This window comes from Micropterus dolomieu, linkage group LG11, assembly GCF_021292245.1.
Source record: "Micropterus dolomieu isolate WLL.071019.BEF.003 ecotype Adirondacks linkage group LG11, ASM2129224v1, whole genome shotgun sequence".
Lineage (NCBI taxonomy): Eukaryota > Metazoa > Chordata > Actinopteri > Centrarchiformes > Centrarchidae > Micropterus > Micropterus dolomieu.
In genome coordinates, this window is record NC_060160.1 from 8,994,182 (window position 1) to 9,005,738 (window position 11,557).

At 41.7% G+C, this 11,557-nt stretch overlaps 2 protein-coding genes across 2 annotated transcripts in view; one reads left to right on the forward strand and one right to left on the reverse strand.

Moving 5' to 3' along the window:
• Positions 1-11,557, forward strand: part of LOC123979380 (codanin-1-like) — a 119,769-nt gene that overhangs the window by 7,383 nt on the left and 100,829 nt on the right. The window lies entirely within an intron of this gene.
• zfp36l1a (zinc finger protein 36, C3H type-like 1a) lies at positions 1,244-4,481 on the reverse strand. The gene is made up of 2 exons (XM_046062610.1): positions 4,300-4,481; positions 1,244-3,145 (listed from the first exon to the last, which is right to left on the reverse strand). The coding sequence occupies exons 1-2, from the start codon at positions 4,348-4,350 to the stop codon at positions 2,087-2,089; spliced, it is 1,110 nt and encodes a 369-aa protein (XP_045918566.1). The 5' UTR covers positions 4,351-4,481; the 3' UTR covers positions 1,244-2,086.

The window sequence follows — 11,557 nt, forward strand, 5'->3', positions numbered from 1 at the left end:
TAGAATACGAAATTTTTCACCGGTTCTGACATGTTTGCAAATTTTGGTGAGTTTTCGAGTATGTTTAGGCCATGTCATTTGGGCCTACTTTGCAGAAAAAAAAAAAAAAAAAAAAAAAAAAAAAAAAAAAAAAAAAAAAAAAAAAACCACAACAGGTTCTCATAAACTCAAATTACTGTAGTGAAAACAACATTGCTGAAAAAAATACATTCAACTGTTTTACTTTCTTTGTGTCAAAATCTGGTTCAACTCTTCCAAACACGTGAAGGCAACGCAGAACAAGTGACTTTAAAAAATTAATTGTCCTCCTTTATCAAATATAAAAAGGCAGAGAAGCCGTAGCTACCTGGAATGTATTCAATGAGGCACTTCCAATGGTCAAGAAGGGGCCAAGCAAGTGCGTCAAGCATCCAATCAAATTAAACAGAAAACAAAATAAACTTTCCTCAACCCATTTGGTCACAGATATTGCTTGTTATAAAAGACTGGGTGTAAGAACACTGCTGACAGAAGACATATCAACACCCGAGAGTTGAATCAATGTAATAACAGTTAGCTACTGTTACGGTCAGATTATTGTAATATGTGAAGGGGAAAACATCACGAATGAATACAAGCAAATCTAGTTTAGATGGAATTGCAGTCCAATAAGTGGGAGTAAGAAAAAAACAAAACAAAAAAAAGACAATAAATAATCAAAACGCAAAACATCTTTTTTTTGCATTTTTTGCTTTAAATTAAGTTTCATTTTGACAAAGTGTAGTTGCAGAACAAAAGTCATTGAAGTACAATATATTAAACTGTGAAAAAAGGAAAACTGACAAAAACGTCTTCACAATCTTTAGATTAATATGGAAGATCATAATTTAACATAAAAGAAAATATATTCTATTGTTCATTATCCAGATAAATACAAAACAAAATTAACAAAAAAATGCATATGATCACCAATAAATATGTTCTGATAAGTTAAATAAGCAGTGACAAGCAAACCTTCTGTCTGGAAAGTTTTTCAAACAATAATAACCGTAATAATAACATTAATAAAAAATAATTATCAAATAAAGAAAGCAAAAAAGGGATGTAATGAGTACAGAGTGCTCATAGGAGCAGGTTCTAAAGTTGGGGAAAGTAAAATAGCTTGGAGATCTGATCTTGTCAAGTCGCAGGATGTACAACTGCACCATGGGAATGCTGGAATTCCCCGGATCGGTGAGGATGAAAGCAGGGTTGAGAGGCGGGACAAAGTCTTACAGGTTTAATGATCAGTTTGATATCAAGACTTCCTTCCCAAAAGAGAGCCAGTGACCAGCAACAGGAGGAGAAAAACTCAGGAGGGGGAGGGGTTTAACCAACTTCCAGTTCAAAGTCCTTCCTGCAGACTCACCCAGTCCACAATTACATAAGACGGGGCTTGAGAAGAACTGTGACAGGGGGGTGGAGAGGTGGGCAAATGAGAAAGAACCAACAAACAAACAGTAGTCCATTCACCCTAAACACATGCAGAAACCGCCCCAGGCACTTTTTTTCCTCTTTAAAAACTATTCATATCTTTTCAGGGTCTTTATTTTTTTTCCTTTTGTCTTAACTCAGTCTGTAAAAACGGCTGCGGTAGATCTACAGTTAAGTTAGTGAGCACCCTCTAGCTAGCTCAGGGGAAGTGGTATAGTCATCATGGGGTGGGGGGGGGGCTAGTGCAATGCACTCCCCTTTCCAAGGCCACTTGTGCTGCTACACATTCAAGAACAAATAAAAAAACAAACAAAAAAAAAAACCAAGTGGCACCTGGCAAAACAGTCAATTCTTGTTCTCATGATTTTCATTGTTCAATTTCCTCTCCTTTTTTGGCACTATGACACATGGCAGGGTGCGTTTTAAAACTTGCTGTGGATAAACAGGGATGAAATGATAATTTGAGTTGAGAGAGGTCCCTTAAGTGACTACATCCGCACAATGCTAACAAGGAGCAAACACGGTGTCTTGTGTACAGGAAGACAGGGAAGCTTCAGAAAGGGGCAGAGGTAGAGGGGAGTGCCGTGTTCTCTTTGTTTCATCGAACTTAAAGTCACTGGTGGATGCGTGAAGTCTAATCATCAGAGATGGAGAGGCGGCTGAAGATGGGAAGGCGGCGGGTGGTGTCCAGCGTGGGGGACTCCGAGCCACTCAGGCTGCCTCCAGAGCTGCTCTGGTAGCCCTCTTGGTCTGACAGAGAGTCGGGAGGGCTGGATGGAGACTCAAACATCTGAGGGGACTCCAACATGGGTCTGAAATAGTAAGGCGTGCTTGTTGGAGAGGGAGGTGCAGGGGTGTTGGGCTCTGTGCCTACAGGACCGGCACTGAGACTGGGCCCAAACAGGTTGGCCAGCTCCTGGCTGGAGTAGGTGAAGGGGTTACTGCTGGGCCAGTCAGGGACCTCATCAGGGAAGAACATGGGTGGGGGGGTGACCGAGGTGGGGCTATCTCTCAGCCCAGCTGAGTTGGAGAAGCCTGCAAAGCTGTAGCTGTGCTGCAGTCGAGGCCTCTCCATCTTGTTGGAAGAGTTAAGAGGGGAGCACTGCTGGGGAGGTCCACGGCGCTCCTCAGCATTGTGGATGAAATGGCAGCGTGGCCCGTATGGACAGAATCCAATGGTGTGGAAGGTGCGGCACAGCTCAGTTTTGTATTTGGGATGGCGGCTCAGGCTGCGCAGTTCATGGATTCCATGAGCAAACTGGCATTTGTCACCATACTTGCAGGAGCCATTCTCCTCAAAGGGCCTGCAAAGCTCGGTCTTGTAACGGCTGGAGTTCACTTGGCTGCCGCCATTGGTGGGACTGGCAGGGCCCAGGCACTTATTGAGGAGCCTCTCACCCGTCTCAGAGAAGGAGCGGTCTCGCAGACGATTCTCCTTGTTGTTACCAACCCCTGAGATGAGTGAGGAGTGGTCCGCTGCCTTCAGGCTGTTCAGGAACTGATTCTGGCTGAACTTTGTGCTGCTGACAGAGTGCCGCCGCTGGTACACACCTCCCACTGAGGGAGATCCCACCGCCTTCCTGTCCAGCAGGGCTCCGGTGGGGCTGGAGATGGGCACATTGGTGCCAGTGCAAGGGACAGAGATGGGATGGGGAGCACCCAGGTTGTGGTTGTAGCTGAGCAGTTTGTTGTTCTGCAGAAACACAAAGAGTACATATGATTAGAAAAACAAATATTATACAGCAAGACTTACAGTTAATGTGATCCTGATTTAAAAGAGCTGGTGGGCTAGAGAGAAGAAAAAAAAAAAATCCACAGCCTTCTCTTGCATGTTCTTTTTGGCTCTGACAACATAAGCGGATATGGGCCTATAGAACAGCAGCTGGTTTGGCAAGTTGCCCTGGTTAGGAATGTGTGCCTGTTCAGTAAATAGAGCAGCAGCACAGGAGAGGCCAGCAGGCTGCTAGTGACCACGCTTCATTTGAAAGATAATGAAAGTGGCAAAGCATCCTGCTGAATTACAAGGGAAAACTGATCTGCTTTTCAATGCCCTTCCAAAAACTAGGGGTGACTGGTCATTCTTTACATGACTATAAAAAAAAACTGGCAGAAAATAAAATCTAACAACTGCGAGGGGAAACTGCTCTTTTACACTTAACTCTACTGAAAACTATGAAAATATATATATATATGCAAACGAAAGTAGTGCAGTGACGTTAACTAACCGGGGAACCGTTACGATTTAAAAACAAACACCACAAGTGATTTCCCAATAAGTATTAATGTTAACGCGGTTAATCATATAAACAGTTTTCTAGGTGCATTAGCAGGTAAAAGCCAGACAAATCTGGTCAATGATTAGCGAGCATGTGGCTGCTTTGTGGAGTATTAAGTGGCGCAAAACTGCACTCATTTTAAGCATGATGACAGTTTGCCCTCGAAAGTGCACCGTTGCAGGTAAGCAAAACTTTAAATGTTAGGCTAGCTGATGTGGCACATGTTGAATATGACAGCATTTGCCATTTCAACAAATGTTATCGTTCAAGTCAAGTTACCGCCAGGCTTCGGCACACTTTTGAGACACTAGTTTAACGTAAATGACGCCTACGAGGACAACACAACAGGCGAAATAAGCAAACAGTTGCGTCAAAGCGAAGCGAAAAAAACTAAAAAAAAAACAAAACAAAACAAAACAGGCTCCGCGCGGGGCGCGTCCCCGTAGAGGGCCGCGATCATGCAGCTCTTCATTCCTCCACAGCGGGCTAACTCACTGCTGCTAACAGGCTAACAAGAGTTCACACTGCAGGAAAAGACGACAGAGAGAAAAAGTTTTGAAGCTAACGTTACCTTGTTCATTACTTCGAAGTCGAAGAAAGGCGAAACCACAGCTGTGGTCATCTTTGCAGCGACCAGAATTAACTTAAAGTAGGAGAAAAAAAAAACAAACTGCTTGTTGAAAGTTGCGCAGGTCTGCTGAGTTTCTGATTTGCAGCTCCTGTGTATTTTTGACCCAGCAAAACTCCCCCTCTGTCCTTCGCCAGGCTCGACATTTGCTTTATAATCCCATGCAGGAGGAGCTTCAAGCGCTGGGCGTCACTAACTTTCAGTTAACTTTTTTTTCTTCCTCTTCTGCGGGGACAAACTTGAGTGGTTTGTCAATTTGTTTGACATTACTACACTGTTGCACGCAGTTTGAATACTATATAGACGGGTTTTATTTCTTAGTAGTATACAGAAAAACAAATAAATCTTTACTAAATCTATAGTAAGCCAGTTTATACAATTTTGAAATTGGATTATACATAAAAGTTACTTACACTTAGTATACTGTACATGTTCTGTTTATTAACTTTGTTAGAGAAATAGTCCTTACTTTAAAGCAAATGTATCAGATTCTTTGGCAAAATTAGACTACGACTTTATTTCCTTCTTTTTCTTATAGAAGAACTTCAGTCTGTAGTTGTTTACTGGGAGGCACTGCACTATCTTCAGGGTTTCTGCTACCATTCACTACTCTGTAATTAATTTACTCTTAATTGCTGGACTGTAACGTCACTTGTGGGACTTTCCGGTGAATTCAGGCAGCCAGGGCTGTTAACTGTTTATAGACCACAGTTTCTCTCCTTTAAGCTCTTCTCTCTCTCTCTAACTTCCATTACAGCTCCTCTCCTCTTCTTTACCAGCAGGTATAATTCTGCTCTCCTGAGCTGAATATGTGCACGGATGTATGTGTCATTCCATCAGGCAGGCGAAAACCTGATCCTGTATTGGAGTGATCTCACCAGATTCAATCACAGCCACATTTGAAGGAGCCGGCCTGTAAAGAGTGAAACCTATACAAATCTATTGTGGTCCATCGTCTTACTCCCATCCCGCCCTCTGAATCCATGACAGAGCAGCCATCGGCCATGTGCAGAGTCAATGTCAGGGTTGGGTTGCAATAGAAAAGAGAAGAGGGGAGAAGAAAGGCAGGGTTCAGGGGAGAAGAAAAGGAGCTGTTAACAACAAAAAAAGAAGGTTGGAGTTGGAGGAGGGGATGGCGGCATGAAGGGGAGATTTATGGTGGACGTTTATTACTACACAGCGCTGCCCCAGGGAGGTGAGGGAAGAGGGGTGGGGAGAGAGAGGAAAACATTCCCTTTTCCCTTCCTCTTCTTTGCCTATACAGAAGCCACACAGGGGGTGGAGAGCTTTGTCTCACTTTTAGCAGCCGCAGAGGAGACAGGGGAAGTTGTTGTTGCACTGAAATGTTGAATTTAGTTGTGATAGAAAAGACCAGATACAGGGCTTTATTACAGGATGGCTTCTGATCTCAGGCCGTACTCCTTTTTCATGAGCTGACCTTTAGGAACTACAATGCTATTTCTCCTCCTCCTCATGCATTAAGAAAGGTGGATGTAACTTCATGCTATCACTGAGATATTCAAGAACCAGTCAGTGAAGCACGAGGGTGTGTGTTTTAACATAAAAAGAGTTTTTACGATCCAGGTCTGTGTGGAGTAATCTCCCCCTGGAGTGTTTTCACAGACACAGACTTGCTGGAAATCACGTCTGCAGTTCAAAGGCCCGTCACTGATTGATTAAGTAGATCAGATTGATTGTCTCCCTGATACAGCAGGGAAGTAGGAGGGGAATCACAGCATTTTATTTTCAGCATTATAAAAAACACCTTGAGATGGTGTGAAATGATCTAAAGGACTCATAATATGTCACACAGTAAACAGAGTTTATTTCAGTGCAGTAAATGCAGCATACAGATTTGAACTACACTGTCAGCTCAAAACTCAGCAACAAGCCACTGATTCTGATGGAAATGTTGCTGGATCCCGACCTCAAGAAGCCTCCTACACTGCAGCTGTTTACTTTAATACTCTGAGATGTATTGTGCCCACTTGATATTGTGCGACGTAGTTATCCTTCCAGGTTTAGGAGGAGGCACCTGTTTCCTGCCAAAATGAAAAAAAAAAGCCTCAGGGTGCTCTCTCAGGGGGATAATGTTAGACATGCTTCTGTTTTATAGACATGCTTCTGTTTTAAACATGGAGACAGTAAACAACTACAGAAGTAATTGTGACACAGTGCCTTGCAGATGTTAGAACACAGCTTGACTTTTTACCATTTTTGTTAAAGTTGGCTAAGAAGTTATGTTAGTTGCATTGTTGCACCTGGGATTTACTGACTCGTGAATGCAAATACTTTAGTGCTATAGTGACAAATTCATTTGTGTTAGTGTAAAATTAAATTTGAGCAAGTTTTCATTATCTTTACTTCACACACACAGTGAAAACATACTTAATACTTTTTACATATGTCATATTTAGGATATATTTAGCAGTTTTTAACTGCTGCTTTTTACCTGTTTTTCTTTAAAACAAGTTGAAGTCCCTTAAATTGGATTTGGACTCTGCAAAAGCATACTTACAAAACAGGATATGCAGTATTCACTCAAAGGTGACATTTGACAGTAATATTGACATTTACTGGAAGAAAATAAGGACTGCAATAAAGATTATATTCGATAAATCACAATAGGTTTTTCAATTTACTGTTTGGCCTTTCAGATGTCAGAGAATAGTGAAGGGTGCCCTTCTTAAAAGCCCAAGATGATGTCTTTTAAATGTCTTGTTTTGTTCAACAGCCCACAATCCAAATATATTCAATGAACTATGACATATGTCAAAGAAAAGCAGCAAATTCTCACAAATGGAAAGCTTAAACTAGAGGATGTTTGGCATTTTTGCTGCTTGAAAAATGATGATTATCAAAATAGTTGCAGCTTGAAGGGTGGAATATTTATGAGGGTTTCCTGTCTAATCATTCCACTGGCTTCCAAAGTAGAAAACACAAAAGGAAACAAACTAGATCTCAGCTCCTCGGACAGGATTTTCCTCTCACTGTTGACAGAGTCGAGTTGATTTCTGAGGATTTGTGCTGCCTGAGGTCAAGGCTGTCCTCCTTTGGCTTGTAGGCCCTATCAGTCTTTATAGTTACAGTTAGTCACTCCTCAGCCTCTGCTGTAGGGTTTGATTTCTGCCTCCTGCATTGTCGACTCTAATGACCCCTCCTCTGAAGGGAGGATGGGGATGAGGCTTGAGGTCACTGATAAAGTTTAAGTGGGATGACTGGATGTTAAATTTGTATCTAACTGAATAAGATGAAAGAAGTCATGGATAAACACAACAAATTGGAAGTTGTCTGTGCTGACTTTCTGTCAAAGCAACAGTTTACTGTAGTTTCACCTCACAGCCAACAGAGGGCATAGTTCTTCCTTCACTCTTGTCCTCTTGTTTGCAGCGTTTCCTACTGACTCCCCGCTCTTTGTGCAATATTTACAGTGTTTCCATGTTTGCCTGAAGCATAAATATAGATGATCAGAATGGTTACACCATGAGTGAGAATTTCTAAGATTAGACAAGCAGGTCAGCACATTCACACAACACAGCTCTGTTGTTGTGTGGCTTTGAGGTGAATTAGGACTCAGCACAAGCCTGTGTATTGTGTAATCAGCCTTTCCACTGACACACTAATTTACTCGCCTTATATGAAGCAAAGAGACTTATCAGCTATAAAACACATATGCTCATACTAGTTATGCGGTAATTTCAAGCTGTACTGCACCACATCCCACTTTGGGCGGCCACAGGCTCATAAAATAAGACGTCTTAAAGGAAAATAAGTATGATTTTTACATGGTACATCATGTATATTCTGGGGATTGATAGGGTTGTTGATAAATACCAGTAACTTAGCCGTTTGTCACATACTGACATTTGTGATTTCTTGTAAAGTAAATTTTCCAGCTGTTTTGGAAGAAACGGTACAACCCCACACTTGCATTTTCAATTCCATATTATGAGCAGCTGTAAGTGGAACATCACCTCTTCACTAGAAACTTTTTTTTCTCTCTTGTATATTGCACTGAAAATATCACATAATAATTTGTGTCAATTACAGGCTAGCATGCAGTGGTGGAAGATCAGATCCTTTGCTTCAGTACAAGTAACACTGCCACAAAGTCAAAGTCCAGAATTCTAAATAAATGAAAGCACAGTGTTTTGTCAGCAAAATGTGCTTAGGATATATAAAGTAAAAGAACTTGATATACATAAAAAGGGACCCTATTGAGTGTTATATTATCATATATTTGAAAATTTAATCATTATTATGGACACTTTAATGTGTAACAAGCACTTTGCTGTTGTAGTTGGTAGTATGTACTGGTAGTTTAACCTAAATCCATATACCGTATTTTATGTTCAGGCTGACATTAAGTTGATATTTCTATGTAAAATCTTAAAAAGTTACTAAAGCTGTGAAATAAATGTTTAAGTTCCAAGTACCTAAAAACTGTAGTTAAGTACAGTACTTGTAAATGTACATTACATTTCACCACTACAAGCACGACTTTTAGCGATGTTTCACTGAAGCCATAGATTACTTAACATTCCTATAACTTCCCATTTTTTCTCAGCATGTGAGCACATCTTTCGAAACACTGGCACGACAGCTAATCAGACTGTTGTGAAATCAGTGGTCAAGGATAGCCAAGTTCGAGCTAAAGGGTTTGATTCCTTGAGTATGTTGTCATGTGTTGGCCCACATTCTCTATTACACTGCGTGAGTTTCATTTCTGTATACATTCTAGTTCCCCACATCCCGGTTTGCATGATCCGGTTCTTGTCTGTATAAGCTTTGACAGCAAGAACGCCATGATTGCCTCCTTTCATGTCTGGTGGTATGTTTGCCAAATTCATATGGGAGGACTGTGGTCATCTTGCAGGGTGAAACTAGCCTCAGAGGAAGAGAGTGAGTGAGAGAGAGAGAGGGAGGGAGCAAAATAAGAGCTAGCAGCGATTAATTGTCCATAAGAGTAGCCACAGCATTGTTAGTGGTGAACCGCCAGCTGCTCTTGCTGATGTTGTTCCCATGAATCGCTCCAACATGCCCACTCGCTTCCACTGCCCTTCTTCTCACACTGGGTGGGATGCGGCATCAATGCGAGGCTTGGCTCATTTGGATAGCTCTGACACGTCACATCATTACAATCATGACCAGAGTTCAAAACAAACACCATCTTTGAAATGAAAGTCTTTGGCCCCGTCAATGCCTATTTGCAGCGAAATAGAAGAAGAATAATGATGTTTTGGTTAAATGCAAGGTCGCAAAAATAGCAACAAAACAAGAGAGTGACGGGTCAGTGTTTAAAGGAGTTTCACTGTCCAACTCTCTCCTGACACGACGGTCTCAAGAGGAGGGTTGTATTTAGAACGAAAAGGCAGCTTCCGCCTCTGACTTCCTGACCCGTGTTTCCTGAGGAACAATCTTTCTGTCTGTCCAGAGGGCTCATGGGAAGAGAGATTTTGGTTTTCCACTCATGCATTAGGGGTCGCAAAGGAGAGAAGAAGCATAGTTCAAAGCCATCAAGCTATAGAAACAAGATGATGACCACAGCTGTACACAATGCAGCACACTCTCAGTGCAGAGAAGGCAGATGATATGAACGTCCAGACACACTAGGGAAGAAAGGCTTAGGGATGTAGGGAGGATTCTGGTACTTGGTAGTGTCCAGTTCCCCCCCGGGCTTAGCATGTCTGCACTAGAGACTGGACAGGCCTGACCCTGGTCCAGGTGTCATGACCATGCGGCGGACGCTGAAACGAGATATTCCTCAGCTCTTCACTCAACACAGGAAAAAATCAATGGGCTTTGTATATCGTAGGAACAGTGGAAAGCATTCTCTCACCAAAAAAATCCTACCCCTGCCCCATCTGTCTCCATTCTCCAGCAGTCCCAGAGCTCATGTGGTCACTCCGGACTAGAATTACACAGTCCATGTGTCCGGCTCCGGACAATGCTCAAAACCAACCTCCCGTGTGACCCTGCCCACTTTTCTCACACTTTATCCTCGCAGATTTATTGAATTGGACGTGTCATCTCTCTAGTTATTGATATTCCTCCAGATGCTATTGACAAGGACGCGCTTCTCTGACATGGCTGCGTTTTGTTTCAATAGCTCGGCTCTCGTAAACGAGACTTTGGAAATTCACTTTTTGATGATGTGTGAATAGATGTAAGCGTGGTTTTGATTAAATGATGTTGGGCTGTGAGAATAGGATCAGTTGTTTGTGCGCAGTCCTCAGTCGACCCAGTGCGTATGGTGTCGTCAAATTCCTTCTTGTTGTAGGCGTGTGATGATTTATTGTAAAAAAAACAAACTGTGCTTTTATTGTTACTGCAGCTCTAATTGAAACTTTTTTAGTGTCTGTCTTTATTGCCAGTACCATGCTACAAATTATAGTTATCTGCAGACTGCTTGATGAATACATCCCTGCAGGATTTTTTCCCCGCTACTACTCTCAATATAGGTAGCAAACTTCTGCCTAAAGAAATCAGTTGTGTTTCTGTATTTGTAGTGCATTTCTGTATGTGGTTGTTTTTTCTTTATTTTCAGCATGTTCTCTTATGCTAAATATGTTTTCCACTTCAGGGTGGTGCTGTGTAGTAGTGGGTAGTGTTGATCACTGTAATGTCCTAATGTTCCTTATGCCTGTGTGGTATGACACCATACATGCTGCCACTGGTTTGGGGTGTCTGCCATGTGTGTACAATGTCTGTAACTATTTCTACTGTGTATATTTTTATTTTGGACAATTTTTTCCCCACACTGCAACCAATTTCCCTTAATCAATCAGTGTGTTGTCAAAAGGATGAAGATGTTTTCTTCCTTTGCTTGTGATTGGTCTGTTTGTATGTGTGTTTTTTGTTGTTGTTGTAATAATAATATAATAATAATCCTTATTTGTAGAGCACTTTTCAAAAACAAGTTACAAAGTGCTTTAACAAGTGTAAAGAATAATACAAAAAAAAAGATAAGAGCATGAAAATTTAATATAAAATTAGTAAAATACAATAAAATAAAAAGGGATAAAATAAAGTCAAATAAGATCGGGAAAAGCTCTCCTATAAAAGTATGTTTTAAGAAGGGACTTAAAAGAGTTCACTGACTCAGCCGACCTGATTTCCTCGGGCAGGCTGTTCCAGAGCCTCGGGGCCCTGACAGCAAACGCTCTGTCCCCTTTAGTTTTCAGTCGAGACTCTGGAACAG

Coding starts and splice junctions, on each gene's coding strand:
- zfp36l1a (XM_046062610.1), bottom strand. CDS start 4,350: ATGACCACAGCTGTGGTTTCGCCTTTCTTCGACTTCGAAGTAATGAAC. Junction 3,146..4,299: donor ACTTCGAAGTAATGAACAAG/GTAACGTTAGCT, acceptor GTGTTTCTGCAG/AACAACAAACTGCTCAGCTA.